Source organism: Zonotrichia albicollis, chromosome 7 (genome assembly GCF_047830755.1).
Source record: "Zonotrichia albicollis isolate bZonAlb1 chromosome 7, bZonAlb1.hap1, whole genome shotgun sequence".
Classification (NCBI taxonomy): Eukaryota; Metazoa; Chordata; class Aves; order Passeriformes; family Passerellidae; genus Zonotrichia; species Zonotrichia albicollis.
In genome coordinates this window covers 18,657,044-18,671,931 of record NC_133825.1, presented here as the reverse complement: position 1 = coordinate 18,671,931, position 14,888 = coordinate 18,657,044, and the positions used below count along the sequence as shown (strand labels likewise).

At 52.9% G+C, this 14,888-nt stretch overlaps 1 protein-coding gene across 1 annotated transcript; it reads right to left on the bottom strand.

Moving 5' to 3' along the window:
- Positions 1-45: 45 nt before the first annotated feature.
- On the bottom strand, positions 46-14,853 carry ERLIN1 (ER lipid raft associated 1). The gene is given in 13 exon segments (XM_074544495.1): positions 46-2,879; positions 2,881-3,024; positions 3,798-3,877; positions 4,066-4,155; positions 4,629-4,720; positions 5,584-5,642; positions 6,074-6,147; positions 7,032-7,157; positions 8,376-8,437; positions 11,856-11,902; positions 12,273-12,354; positions 13,447-13,601; positions 14,731-14,853. Coding segments are annotated over 13 exon segments (1,137 nt in total). The 5' UTR covers positions 14,806-14,853; the 3' UTR covers positions 46-2,828.
- Positions 14,854-14,888: the final 35 nt, after the last annotated feature.

The following is a 14,888-nucleotide window of genomic DNA, read 5'->3' as shown; positions in this document are numbered from 1 at the left end:
CTTCATGTGCCACCAGCCCTAAGACACATAAAACCATCCCAAAAACATGGTAACAAAATAATTTTATTCTGCTTTATCAAAAGAACTGAACTGTGAATGTAAACCTGACCGGATGTATCGTGTTTCCTCAGGGAGATGTGCATCCAGGGACAGACCCCTTTAGTCACAGGCCCACACGGGCCATGGGAGCGGAGAGAAAAGCCAGTTCCATCCCAAAATCCTGGCTGCAGCCACATCCCTGCTCACAGCTGGGGCTCAGAGGGCAGCACAGCCCACGCCAGGGTGACAAAGCTGTGGCCACACGCTGGGGCTGGGGAAGCAGGGCAGGGTGGGGAGGCTGCTGCAGAAGGCACTGGGCATCACACATGCTGCTGCAGGAGCTGGGACATGGGGGCATCCCCTGGGGTCCCTCAGGCCACACAGGGAGGTGGGAGATGCACACAGAGGGACACTGAGCCAGTGACAGCCACTCAAGGCAAAGCCACGGCACAGGGAGGCACAGCCAGGCTTGGATCCAAAGGGAAACAGCTCCTCCTGCCCTGGCCTGGCAGGCTTTCCTGCTTCCTGCATGGACATCGTGCTCTGATCACTGCAGAAGAGCTGGGAACTGCCTGGGTATCGCTGCCAGCAGTGCCCCTCTGCCCTTGTCACTCCAGGCTGGCAGAACCTGCTCTGCCCAGCCATTCCTGATGCCCAGAGTGCCCAGCCCCAGTAACACATGAAGGAAATCATGGACACCACATTCCTGCCAGCATTCCCTCCAGCAGTGCTTCTAGCCTATAAAGCCAGCCCTCATCCCAAAATCCAACCAAAGCATTGCTGGGGTGAGGGAGCTCTGTGCCAAGGGCCTGCTGCAACACTGAGGAGGTGCCAGGGCACAGATGAGACTACACTGCCTCCTCAAAGCCATCCCACAGGGAAAAAAAAGGGACCCTGCAAGCCAAGCAGCACTTCCAGAAGACATTTCAAACACTACAGAACACACTGCCAGCCCCTCTCTGCCCTGCTCCTGCCATGGCTGGGCTGGAAGAGGAGCTGAGATACTGGAGCAGAGCATCAGCTCAGCCTTGGGAGTTTGCAGGCACACAGAGAACAAGAAAGACCACCCAGAACTGCTGTGAAGTCCCAGTCTGAAGGGGCAGGGCCATCACAACCCTGCTGTGGCCCAGAGATGGAGGAGGGCAGCCAGGGCAGGAGCAGGGACAGCAGGAGACTGACTGTCCATGTGCCACTGGGGACTCTGCCACCCCTGAAGCCCAGCCACACCGGGTGGGGACGCAGCACTGCTCCTCTGGGGACACCACCAGCACAGGCAAAGCTGTTTTGGGTTGAATGTTTCTCCATGGCAGCAGTTAAACACATCCCTCCCCTTGCCATGAGGCTGCAGATGGAGCCAGGGACAGAAGATCCCAACAGGTCAAGTGGCCAGAGTGTCACCAGCCCCTCCAAGGGTGGCATGGCTGCTCTGAGGGGACAGGACAGCAGGAGGGAGGCACAGGGAGAGGTCTCTGAACATGCAGCAGGCAGTGCTGGGTGCTCCCAGCTGGAGGATGGCATTCCAGCTCTCCCCAGCTGCTTCCCCAGGTGTTGCATCCCAGATCCTCACAGAGCACGAGGAGGAGGAGGAGCAGGCCCTAAAAGCAAGCACACCCTCACAAGCAGGGGAGGAAGGAGGGAAAGCAGAAAGCAGGTTTGTCCCAGCAGATTCCCCCCTCCCCAAGCACCTCTCCCTCACCCTGCCATGGCAGGAGCAGGGTTGGATATATCACAGCACAGACCAGGACAGAAGATCCATCTGCCAGCAAGCCTGGCCAGGCATGAGAGGACAGGGACACACTCCTTACCATGGCTGCTCAAGGACACACAAAGCAGGTCCCACTCCCTGGAGCAGTGGATTTTGCATGAAGGAGCAGAGATGCCTCACCTACTCTGCAGCTGAAGTGTCAAACATCTGATCTGCTGCACAGCAGGGTCCTTTCACTCCTCTCTTCCCCTTCACTTTGCCAGCATGACAGAGCAGTGGAAATTCAGCCCCCTTTCCCTGGTGAATGACTTACAGGGAGGCTGGAATCTGAGCAAAGACTTGCCAGGCTCTGTTCCCAACCAGCTGCTCCGAGGTGCTCCTGAAAAATCTGCTTTAGGAGGCAATGAGACTCAGCCACCCAGTGGGAGCACCACAGTCAGTCCCAAGGCTCTTGCTTGCAGAGAGGGGTCACAAATCCCTTCAGAGGTTGCTTCCTCCAAGTCATTATCTAGCACTGCTGTCTGCAGGAATATCATGGCTGTGCAGATCCTACTCCCAAACCTATTCCACAGCAAACCACTCTGGCCAAGGAGAGTCCACTCCACTGGAGTCCTTGAGGAGAGCGAGTCAGCGTCAGCAGAAACCTTCACCAAGCAAAGCTTCAGCAGCAGGACGAGGGGAACCTCCTCTTCACTCAGCCAGGAGTGCTGAGCAATGACCAGTGTGCAGCAACACAGCACTCAGAGCCACATCTTCCTGCTAAATAACTGCACCTACCCCGGGAGGCTTTCCTGCTGTCTGTCCTTTAATATTCCAGTATAGGTATGTTAGTACAGGATTATCCCTCCTTTGGAAGCACCAATTTCACAGGGGGACAAACAGAAGAGGCAGAGCCCTTGTGATCTGTTGCTAGAAGAAAATCAGCCCAGCTGCCACCTACAGACACAAGAAGTGCAGGCAGGCAGGCAGGCAGGGGCTGCATCCACCCCAGGCACAGGGCCTCGTCCCCGGGCACAGCCGGGCTCGTGCTGAGCTACACCGGGCTGACTCCCCGTGCCCCCTCAGCCACTGCTCTCCTCGCCTCTCAGGGGGCTTTCTCTAGGGCTCTCTGGGCTTTCCTGTGCAGGAAGGCTGCTTTGGTGGGCAGTCCTCAGGCTGGCCTGCTGGAAGGCACAGGAGTCCAGGAACACGCCGGGGATGCGGTCGCCGAAGTACAGCTTGCTGTTGGCAGCGATGGCCTGGTACTTCATCAGCTCCAGGTACTCAGGGGTCAGCTTCAGCTGCAACAAACAGACACCAGAGACCCTAAGAGACAACTTGCTGTGCCCTGTGGTGCTAGGTTTCATGCCAGGCTGCCCCTCATGGGGTGTTGTCAGGACACAGGACATCCCTCTGGCTGTCCTGAGCAGCCAAGACCCCTGCCAGGGGTCTCACAGAGCCCAAAAATGCCTGTGTGGTTTTGATTATCACCCATGGAGCAAGTTACCAACCTTAGATGAAGATCTGCAAGCCATAACAAATAAAGTAGAATGACAGTGAATTTATCACGGGGTGAAAAGGTAGATTTTGGGGTTTTTAGAATGAGGATTCAGGGGGGCAAGCTGGAGGGATTTGGGCATGTCCAGCCCTTTTTCTTCTTCTTGGCCTCCATCTTCTGCTATGATGTTGGCACTTTTAGATTGGTTTAGAGTAGAAGCTCACAGTCTAATATAGGTGATAGGTATTGGGAAGTAATTGTAAATATTGTATATGTAGTTTTTAGTATAAAAAGCTAACACTGCCCTGAGGGCAGGCAGAGTGCCTGGACTGTTGTGCTGAGCAGAACTCAGCAGGACAGGAGAAAGAATTTTACAGATAAGATACAATAAACAACCTTGAGACTGAGAAATGAAGAGCCCTGACTCTTTCATCAAGCTCCGGGCTGGGAAAAGAGACTTTACAACTTTTCTTGGGGTCACTGTGACCAGCTGGAGATCCCTCATGGGGTGTGAGCTGTCACATAAGTGTTCTCCCAGTGCTGCCCAGAGTGAGTGAGCAGCGTCCCAGAGCTCACCTTGTTGGAGTCAGCCAGCTTCCGAGCAGTGTAGTACTCAGCATCAGCTTTAGCCTTCTCCCTTGCCAGGAATGCAGCATCTGACGCAGCAGGAAAGAAAGCATTAGGAAGTGAAGGGCCCCATATCACACTGAGCACCTGAGCCCTCACCCCACGGGGACCAGCTGAGTGCCTGTGACAGCCTGGCTGGCCTTGCATGTGCCCTGCAGCTTCCTGTTCTGCAGGTCTGAGGCTCCTCCACCTGCCACAGCCCCAGCAGTGTGCTCACCTTCAATCTCAGAAATTCGCTTCTCCGTTTCCTTCTCCATGATCTTCTGCTGGTAGTGGATCCTGGCCACCTGGGCAGCCTTCTCTGCCTCTGCAATCACAAAGGGCCCAGCTGGGAAATCTGCTCCTCAGGCCTTGAGCACCAGCAGCCTGACCCCAGCACCTGGCTGCAGGCTCTGCCACACTTCCCTGCTCCCTCCTCCCCACTCAGTGCCAGGCTGTGCTCCAAGCAGCAGAGTTTTCTGCCTTTCTTTACAGGAAGAAAACAATTGTGTTGTGTTTTCTGGTGTCTGCAGAGCTCAGATCCTGTCTACAAGCACAGGGACATGGAGCTCCAAGCCCAAGCAGCTTTTCCAGCAGAGTGATTCCCTCCATGCCTGCTGCAGGACAGAGGTGCTCCCTGCTCTGCTGCTGTGGGATTTTCATCCAGATGTTCCAACAGCTGCTTGTGCAGCCTGCCTGAGCCTCCCTCATGGAGCTGCCAGTGAGGAAGAAGACAATGTCCTGTCCCAGCTGAGCAGGGAAGGCAGGAATGGAGGCTGAGCCTGTGCTTGGTGACATTACCAATGAGTGCTTTCTTCCTGTCTGTCTCTGCCTCCTTCTCCACCACCTTCTGCCTCTGGGCTGCAATCAGCAGCTTGGTCTTCTCAGCCTCCCTGCAAGGGGAGAAGTGTTATCCTGGGGAAAGGGAATGAGGAGCAGTACTGGGGTACACAAAACTGGGAGTACTTTGGACCTTATTAGCATAAGAGATGTGATAAACAAAATGCCTTGGCAAGAGCAAACAGAACTTTGAGAATTAAATCAAGATTGCAAGAAGATTCAATTTCAGATTGGTTTACCAGAAAAAGAAAATTACATTGACTTCTGCAAGCAAGAGATGTTTAAAATGTATAAGTTTGTTTATGTGATGATTAACTCAATCACTGTAGTAAAACATTACAAATCTTCCTAGAATAAGTATATAAGCAGTTGTACTTCATATTAAATTTGGATTCTTTGACTGTCTCAAAGTCTCCCCCATCCCTCCAATTGCTGATAGAGCAGCTCTGCATCCCAGGAGAGGCCCTGGGGACAAGGGGCCAGCCAGCTGCCAGCTTCCTGCTCACAGCCATGGGGACTGCTCTGTCTGCAGCTGTATGAGCACACACACAGGCCAGAGGAGGGACCATCCCCCGCTCCATCTGGCCACATCTGGATGCAAGTCCAGTCTGAGGCCTTCAGGATGAGGAACAGGGCAATGTGAGCTCAAAGCTGGGCTTGCTCAACCAAAGGTTGAGACCTAACAGCATCTCCTTCTGCCCAAAGGCATCCCAGGGATCCTGCAGGGGAGCTTATGGGCAAGGCTCAAGACCCCTGAGCCCTGATTTCAGCATGGAAATGGAAAACAGAAGGCACAAGTGCACTGGCAGGAGCTCACCTCTCACTCCCTGAGCACCAGGGAAGAGCTTTCCAGCAGCACTGTGCCTGTGCAGCACCCCCAGAAGTAATTACTGCAATTTTATGCCCAGCTACTCACATCAGCTCGAAGTTTCTCCGGATGGCCTCTGGAATTTTGGGTTTTGTGACACGCACGGCCTGTGGGAGCAGAGAAAGGGAGCACACTTTGAATGAAACACCTTGATGCAGCATCAATAACCAAGATATTTCTTTGCAAAACCAGCTGCAGTGCAGCAGTGGTGTGTGGGCAGTGGTGCCTAATCCTCCTGGGAACACAGCTGAGCATGGTCACTCTCCCAGAGGTGTCCCACATTTCCATTTCTTCTCATCAATCCCATCCCACACTCCCACCAGGGAGAGAGGCCCCAAGCCCCATCCAAGCTGGCCTTGGACACTTCCAGGGATCCAGGGGCAGCTTCTCTGGGCTCCCTGTGCCAGGGCCTCACCACCCTCAGCATAAAACATTCATCTTTCAGTTTAAAACTGCTGTCCCTTGTCCTGTCACTGCAGGCTTTGGCAAAAAGTCTTTCTCCACCTTTTAAAATCATTATTGAGAGACCACAACCCACCTGGATGGTGAGACCTGGTGCCATGACATTGAGGTCCTTCTGCAGGGCCAACTTCAAGTTCTCATCTATCTGATCTGTGTTTGGAGGACAAAAGAGAGAGCAGTTGGTTTATCATGTTTTCCCCCACAGCTTGTGTGGCAAAGAGCCAGCAGGCCCTGAAGAGCAGGTAACTCTAGAGTGTGAGATAAGGATGCTTGCTGAGACATTCAGCACATTGTTTCCCTTCCTATGCCCCCTGAAAAACATTCCCAAAAGGAGACTCAGGGGCTGATGACTAGAAAAGTTCAGCTGTTGATGGATTTGTGTTATCTGAACTAAGTGCAAGTGGCTTTCAGCATCTCAGCAAGACAGAATGCTCAGAGCCTGTGGTAGAAGTCCATCCTTTCTCAGCACCTGGACTTGGGAGCACATTAATATTAAAATTCTGACAATCTTTTACCTGCCACAAGCTATTTTTCCCCTGCTCAGCCACTAAGGAAGGAACAGAACCTGTTCTGTCTTTGGGTTTGGGGCACAGGTCCACCAAGGAGAGAATGCCCTGTGCTAATTCCTGAAGCACTGCTACCTCCCTGTGAAAAACCTTCCAGCTCTCACTTGTTGGAGACAGCCAGAGGAGGAAGCTGGGAAAGTACAAAAGTGAATTCAACAACAGAATTCAGTAGGGGATTAAAAGCAGAAGCAGAACAAGACAAATCCACTGTCACAGTGAAGGCCACAGGCATCATTGCACACACAGAGCAGAGTGGCTCTGCTGAAAAAAAAGGTGGAAAAAGACTGAAATCAAATTCCCACATGCAGATGGGGAAAGACAGAGACACCTGAGTCACTGGAGTTACAGGGGAAGTGGCAGATGGATGTAAAAGGAGCTGGATCTACACTGCAACTCCAGCACAGGGGCAGTGTGGTGCAAAGGGCTGGCTGGAAGATATTCCAGGAATATTCCAGAGGATGCACTCACCAAAGAGCTCAATGTACACCTCCTGCAGGGTGTGGGCACTGCAGAACTGGTTCAGCTCGTGGTGGATTTTGTTGAAGATCAAGGTCTTGTCGTAGTCAGCGGTGTAATTCCTGACGATGTCATACACTGGGGAAGGGAGAGAACACCAGAGCTCAGCCCTGGCCCCTGTCAGGGTGTCAGGGAAGCAGTGCAGCACTGGGACAGGGCTTTTCCAGGGTAGCCAAAGCCCCAGCTGCCCTGCCCTGCTGGCAGGTGCTGCTGGGATTACACAACCTCAAGGAGCAGCCATGGCAGGATGTACTGCCTGGTCCTGTTTTACCATCTGCATAAACAAATGGAACAGCAAAGCCTCACCAGGACCTGCATGCACAGGTACTGCTGGAAAGGGAAAACAAGGATCACTCCCATTATTAAGCCAAGCAGATCCTGCACCAAAAGGAACATGGTCAAGGGAGGGGATTCTCTCCCTCTGCTCCTGCTGAGGCCCCACCTGGAACCCTGGGCACAGCTCTGGCCTGCTCCCCCAGCACATGAGAAGGACATTGGAAGTGTTGGAGCAGGTCCAGAGGAGGCCATGGAGTTGCTGAGGGATCTGGAGCATCTTCCCTGTGGATCCAGGCTGGGAGAGCTGGGAATGCTCAGCCTGGAGAAGGGAAGGGTGTGTGGAGACCTCCCAGCTCCTTCCAGGGCCTGAAGGGACACAGGGGAGCTCGAGAGGGACCCTGCATTGGGAACTGGAGGGACAGCACACAGGGAATGGGTTCAGATTGACAGAGGGGAAATTTAGGTGGGATAAATGGAAGAAATTCTTGGCTGGCAGGGTGGGCAGGCCCTGGCACAGGGTGCCCAGAGCAGCTGTGGCTGCCTCTGGATCCCTGGCAGTGCCCAAGGCCAGGCTGGACTTTGAGGCTTGGAGCAGCCTGGGACAGTGGAAGGTGTCCCTGCCATGGCAGGGGATGGGATGGGCTGAGCTTTAAGGTCCCTTTCAGCCCAAACCCCTCCATGATTCTGAATTACACCAGGAATTCACCCTCCAGTGCCTCAGCAGTGCTGCAGTTTTGCATTAAGCTGTGCTGCTGAACAAAACAAGCTGTCTGTGTCTTCGGGGTGGTGAAATAAGGAGGTAGGAGGCTCCTACAAGGGTTCTGCCTCTGCAATTTTCTCTGAGCTGAGCTGAAGCACCTGGGACCAACACTACAGGACCAGGAGCCATAAGGGTAACAAGAAATGGAAACAGAGGGAAGTTCTGCTGGCATGGAAAAGGCAAGTCCTGCAAACCAAGCCAGAGCTGCCCCAGGATGAGTGAACAAAGTCACAGGAACCAGGCTGGGAAATACCAAATACCTGCATATGGGGCCAGCTTGTTCACAACTTCTATTCGGTCAATGTAGATCATAACACCACCACTGCAAGGGAAAGAGACTCATCAGCCACACTGCAGCTGCTAACAGCCAACAAATTTAAAACAAAGGCATCTTTATCTCTATTTTCACAGATTTAAAGCAAAGGCATCTTCATCCCTCTTCTAACAGATTTAAAGCAAAAGCATCTTTATCCCTATTTTACAATATTCTGAGCATTTTGCAATGAGACACCAGTGAATCCCAGTCCTTCTCTCTGCATAAATCCAGCAAACCTGCAAAGCACTTTCTTTCCCATTTCTGATTTCCTACTCAACCAGCCAAAGGAAAGCTTTTCTGGTCAGGAACGTGGCTGCAGCTCTCAGGAAAGCACAGGGGAAGGCAGCAAGGACAGCAAGTGACACCTGCCACCAAATGCAGACACACCTCAGCTCTTATGGGCAGCAACACATGGCAAACAGAAAAAGCCCTGAGTTTAATCCACAATCACTAACTCCAGCAGGAGCTTGGCAAGGCCCAGGAGAAAGGGAGGAAAAAAGCACATGGAAGACTTCAATCCACTGGAGCTCTCCAGGAACACCACAAGAACCTCAGCAGAGGCAGCCTGCAGGCAATTCTCTCCCCAAAAAAGGATGGCAGGAAAGGGGGAATCAGAGGCCAGGCTTGTCCCCAGCCTCTGCTCTTGCTGTGGCTTTCAGAAAGCCATGCCCACCCCTGGGTACCTGTAACACCACAGAAAACCACAAACTCTACAGGGAAGAAAAAAAAACCCTTAACTTTTAGCAGCTCTAAGTCTCTTGAGAGCCTAATTTTAAAGCAGAATACTCCTGCTATGATGTCCTTGGGACAAAGGCACATCACAGAGCAGAAGCTTCAGCAGGAACTGTTTAGAGACAGCTCATTCCTGGCACTGCAACTCCCACATTCCCAAACTCTGTCTCTGGGATGTTTTAACTCAAACAGATCCCCCACGACAAACTCCTTTTCTTATTTTGCAGATCTTGATCTCTGACAGCTCAAAGCCAGCTCTGCAGGAAATAAAAAACAACCTGAACTTGCCTGTGTCTGTGTTCTTTTGGAAAAGGCCTCCCAAGCCCAGCCTGTTCTTGCTCCAAACCTGCTTCAGGCCAACCATGAGCTAAAATCACTGGTGATGGATGGCCCTGATCTGCTGCAAATCCAGCATTTTGATTTTAAAGGGATGTCAGAAAGAAAAGGAGAGTGTCTGCATCACCTCCCTGGCAGTGAAGGGTCTGAAATGGCACCTCAGAGCTGTGAGGGCTGCCCGACTCTGCCACCACCTTCCACAGCAACCCTGCTGAGGGACAGTAAATGGGATATCACCCACTGTTATTCCATTATCATCAATAATTCATAAGTGTTTATGTGGTGTGCTGGGGGATAAGTGCATTTTATCAGTCCTGGGACACAGGTAGCAGGAAGACTCTGGAAATCCTCACACAATTCAGGATCCAGTTCAGGGTTTAAAATCTCTATTTAATGTGTTCACTGAATGTTGCCAGGTACAAACAAGACAGGTAAGGCAAAAAAAAACCTGGGGATGGGACACCCACACAGACACTCAGAAGCTTCCAGATATAGATAAGGACACAGGGAACAGGAACATAAAGAGAAAGCCAGCCTTTAAAATGCGGTGGTTTGATATGTAAACACAAAACCTGAAACTGTTTGGGCTCTATTCTGGTAGCAGACTATGAACTGGGACAGTGGCAGTGCAGGTGTGCTCTAGTTGTTATTTATAAGCTCATGTTTTACCATGGAAATGTGGATGCAAAGCTTGGGCACCGAGCAGCCACAGACTTTGGATCCCAAATGCAGCCACTGAAATGTTCCTGCAGCACCCCCTGGGCAGTGGGCAGGGCTGCTGGGACCTTTGGTCAGGGTGAATTCAATCATTAACTGAGAGCTGCTTTCACCAGCTGTCTGCTGCTGTAAAGCCCATTTTTACTGCCTGCACCTTCCCAACCACCTGCATTGCACAACTGAACCAACAACTGAAATTCAACAGGAGCTTCATTTCCAACTCCTAAATCACAGAAGTACAGAATGGTTGAGGCTGGCTTTGGCCTCAACCTTTGACATTTTGATCTTGTTTACCTCACCACAAAAGGACTTTGGACAAGGCCCTGAAGTGACAGGACAAGGGGCAATGGGTTCAGACTGACAGAGGAGAAATTTAGGTGAGATAAATGGAAGAAATTCTTGGTTGTGAGGGTGGGCAGGCCCTGGCACAGCTGTGGCTGCCCCTGGATCCCTGGCAGTGCCCAAGGCCAGGCTGGAGCAGCCTGGGACAGTGGAAGGTGTCCCTGCCATGGCAGGGGTGGCACTGGATGAGCTTTAAGGTCCCTTCTCCCCCAAACTATTCTGTGATTCTGTGAAAGCTGCAGCACTGAACACTAACATTATTTACAGATACTCCTGAAAACCCTTCACATACTCCCAAAAAACCTTTGAGATCTGAAATTAAAACCATGAGACCTTTATGGTAATATTTAAGCCCAAACAATGTCTGATGCTGAACAACTCCAAGAAAGTTAATATGGGTTAAACTTGATCAAAATTAACTCTGTTTTATTAACACTGCCACTAACATTCACCTTTTAACTTCAATGTGATCACTGTGTGCCACCACTCCAGCCACCATAGATTTAATTTTTTAAACAGAAATTTTGTGGAGGACCCTGAACGTGTAAGACAAGGATAATCACCAGTTGTTTTTTTTTTTTTATCCTTAAGAGTCATCACTTTAACTTGTGGATGAACCAACACAACAGGATCTGTGACCCAACTCAGACCTGTAACCCAACAGGATCTGTAACCAGCCCTCTCCCTCCTGCTTGCTACAACTCAAGCAGCTGATAGAAGAATCAGCCTGATTATGCAGCAGGAATTTCATTTGGAAATCAACTCACTCCCACCAGGAGGATTCCCACTCCCAGCTTCCTTCTGCCCATCGCTGGGGCCAGCACCTGTATCAGCCACAAGACCCAGAGTGGAAATAACCAGGGCACAGCAAAGAAAAAGCAAAGAGGTGTCAGAATAACTGAGGGGAGAAGCCCAGAAAAATTCAAGATAACATCACAATAAATGCAAACATCCCTCACTGCACAAGTATCAGGGTGTCAGAGTAACTGAGGGGAGAAGCCCAGGAAAATTCAAGATAACATCACAATAAATGCAAATATCCCTCATTGTACAAGTAACAGGGTGTCAGAGTAACTGAGGGGAGAAGCCCAGGAAAATTCAAGATAACATCACAATAAATGCAAATATCCTCTGAACAGCAGCTCCAGCAAGAGCCAGTGTTCCCTCCTGTTCTGTTACACTGTGTACCTTTGGGATTAATTTTATGGCAGGTGCTTTTACTTCCAAATCCCAATGTCCCAGCCCTGCAAATGACCCCAGGGAGTGCATCTAGAAGAAATCCAAGTGGAAGCCATACCTTGTCCCACAAGGCACATTCTTCACTTCATCAGTCTGCAGCGTGGTCTGCAACACAAACACAGCAGCACTCACAAATGTGATTCCCAGGAAGGCCCAGACTCCCACAAAGCCAAAATTGTGTCCTGTGCCTCCTTGGTGATGGCTCCAGGTGTGGGCAGAAGGCAAAGCTTCTCCTCCCCAGCCCTTTGGGGGATGCACAGGCAGCTGTGCCCGTTTCCCTGTTTTGGAATGCCAGGAAACAGTGACAGCCACACACACAGACTGTCCCCCTGAGCAGGACACTGCCAGCCCAGCAGTGCCTCACACACACACACACACACACACACACACACACACACACACACACATATGGTGGGTGGGGAGAGCTTCCAGGAGGCCAAGTCCTGGCTCCCCAGGGGAGGGAGAGGGCACTGACCTGCACGGATTTGAAGGTGGTGATGAAGGGGAGCATGATGTGGTAGCCAGGGCCGCTGGGGCTGGTCAGCAACGCTCCACCCCTGAGGAGAGGGAGGAAAAAGCCTCAAGGAAGGGGGCAAACAGCAAGGGCTGGCTTGGAGGGCCAGCTCAAACTGCCAGAGGTCACAGAGGATTGCATCAGTGCCCTGGATTCGCCAGCAATTCCCCAGCAAAGGGCTGAGTGCACCCAATCTCTGCCTGCTGCAACTCTGCATGAAGCTTTAACTCTTGGAGCAGGCAGCTACTGCTAAACCCTCCCAGCACTGCAACACTGCACAGAGCTGCAAGAACATGGATTTCTCCTCTAAATAGTTCTCTGGTAACCATGGAAAAATTCAGCCGTGGATGTGATGCTGCCAGTTTGGGTTTTGGCACAGCCCCTCGCCCAGAGCACAGAGAAAACCCCCCTGGGGTGTTAATGCCCAGCAGGATTGTGGTTTAAGGGAACTGGGGACATTTGGGGTCTCTTAGCAGTCCTGGTCAACTCTTTGAAGCAAAAGCTGGCAGAGGTGTCACCCCCTCCCCAGAACAGTGCAGTCTCCCCAAGTGCTGCACATTTTGCAGAGTGCTCTTTCCTTCAGCCCTCAGTTTTTTCTCTTCTCCTCTATGGATGCTGTTGGTGTGCACATTAAATTGGCTGCTTTTGTTCAGTTTCCCCTCACTGCACAAAGTTGAAATTTGTCTTAAGTAAAATACAGTTCTACACAAGCTAGCAATAAAACTGCAACCTCTGTACTAATTTATTCCATAAAGAACATTTTTACTTTCTAATTTTTTTGCGTGCCGAGTGGGAAGGGCAGGGAAAACATTCCAAGGCACCAACACTGAGAGCTCTGGCCCGGGTGACAGTTTGGGACAAAGGTGACGGCTCTTGCTGGCACAGGGGGAAATCAGCAAATGCCAGCAGGCAGGACAGACCCAGAGCTCTGCAATCAGTTTGTGACAAGGGCAGGGGGGAATGAGAGGCAGGAGAAGCAGCTCAGAGACCCAAGGATGAAGGGAGCAGGAGCAGCCAGGGCTGCCCACACACGGGGAAACCAGAGGGGAGCAGAGGACAGAGCAGTGCCGGGGACAGGGATGGGTGCCAGGGATGGGTGTCAGGGATGGGTGCCAGCCCAGGAGGGGCTCCGTACCTGTAGTACACGGCCAGGTGTCCCTCCTCGACCCTGTGGATGGCGGAGTAGAGCAGGAAGACCAGGAGCCCGGAGGCGGCGGCGGCCGCGGCCCCGGCCTGGGCCATGGCCATGCTCGCATCCCCTCCCGGCCCGGGGGCGCCGCGGGCCCGGCCCTGCACGGCAACAACGGACACACACCCGTTACACACACACCGGACACGGACAGGGACAGGGCCCTGCACGGCAACCACGGACACACACCCGCTACACACACACCGGACACGGACAGGGCCCTGCACGGCAACCACGGACACACACCCGTTACACACACACCGGACAGGGACAGGGCCCTGCACGGCAACAACGGACACACACCCGCTACACACACACCGGACACGGACAGGGCCTGCACGGCAACAACGGACACACACCCGTTACACACACACCGGATAGGGACAGGGACAGGGCCCTGCACGGCAACAACGGACACACACCCGTTACACACACACCGGACACGGACAGGGACAGGGCCCTGCACGGCAACAACGGACACACACCCGTTACACACACACCGGACAGGGACAGGGCCTGCACGGTAACAGTGTCAGCACCGCCCCGGCAGCGGGACACACCCGCCACAGGCGGGACAGGGACTGCTCCCGGCCCGGCCCCGTGCTGCCCTGTCCCGCCCCTATCCCTACCCCGTACCTGCCCCCAGCCCTACCCCGTCCTGTCCCGCAGCTGTCCTTACTCCACAGCTATTTCAATTCCTATCTCAAGCTCTATTCTTTAGCACAATTCTTGCCCCACACCTGTCTCGCAGCTCCTCCCAGCCTTTATCGCAATCCCTGTCCTGTACCAGTCCCTATCGTTTATCCTAATCCCTGCCTCGTTTCTTTATCCCAATCCCTGTCTCGTACCTGTCCCATTCCTTTATCCCAATCCCAATCCCGTTCCTTTACCCCGATCCCTTTCCTTTACTCCAATCCCAATCCCGTTCCTTAATTGCGTTCCCTGTCCCGTACCTGTCCCGTTCCTTTATCCCGATCCCTGCCCCAATCCCGTCCCCTTAGCCCAACCCCGTTCCCTGTCCCGTTCCTTTATCCCGATCCCTGTCCCTTTATCCCGTTCCCTCATCCCGTTCCCTGTCTCGTTATCCCGATCCCTGTCCCGTTCCTTTATCCCGATCCCATTCTTTTATCCCGTTCCCAGTCCCGTACACGTCCCGTTGTCCCGATCCTTGTCCCGTTCCTTTATCCCCTACCTTTATCCCGATCCCTTATCCCGTCCCCTGTTCCGTACCTGTCCCGTTCCCCACGTGCTGCCGAGGCCGCGCTCCCACCCCCGCCGCGCACGCGCGCCGGCGCGCGGCACCATGGGCGCGCCACGTCGGCGCGGAGCGATGACGTCACCCCACCCCCGGGTTGCCAGGCAACGGCGTGCGGCAATGGCGGCGCGGC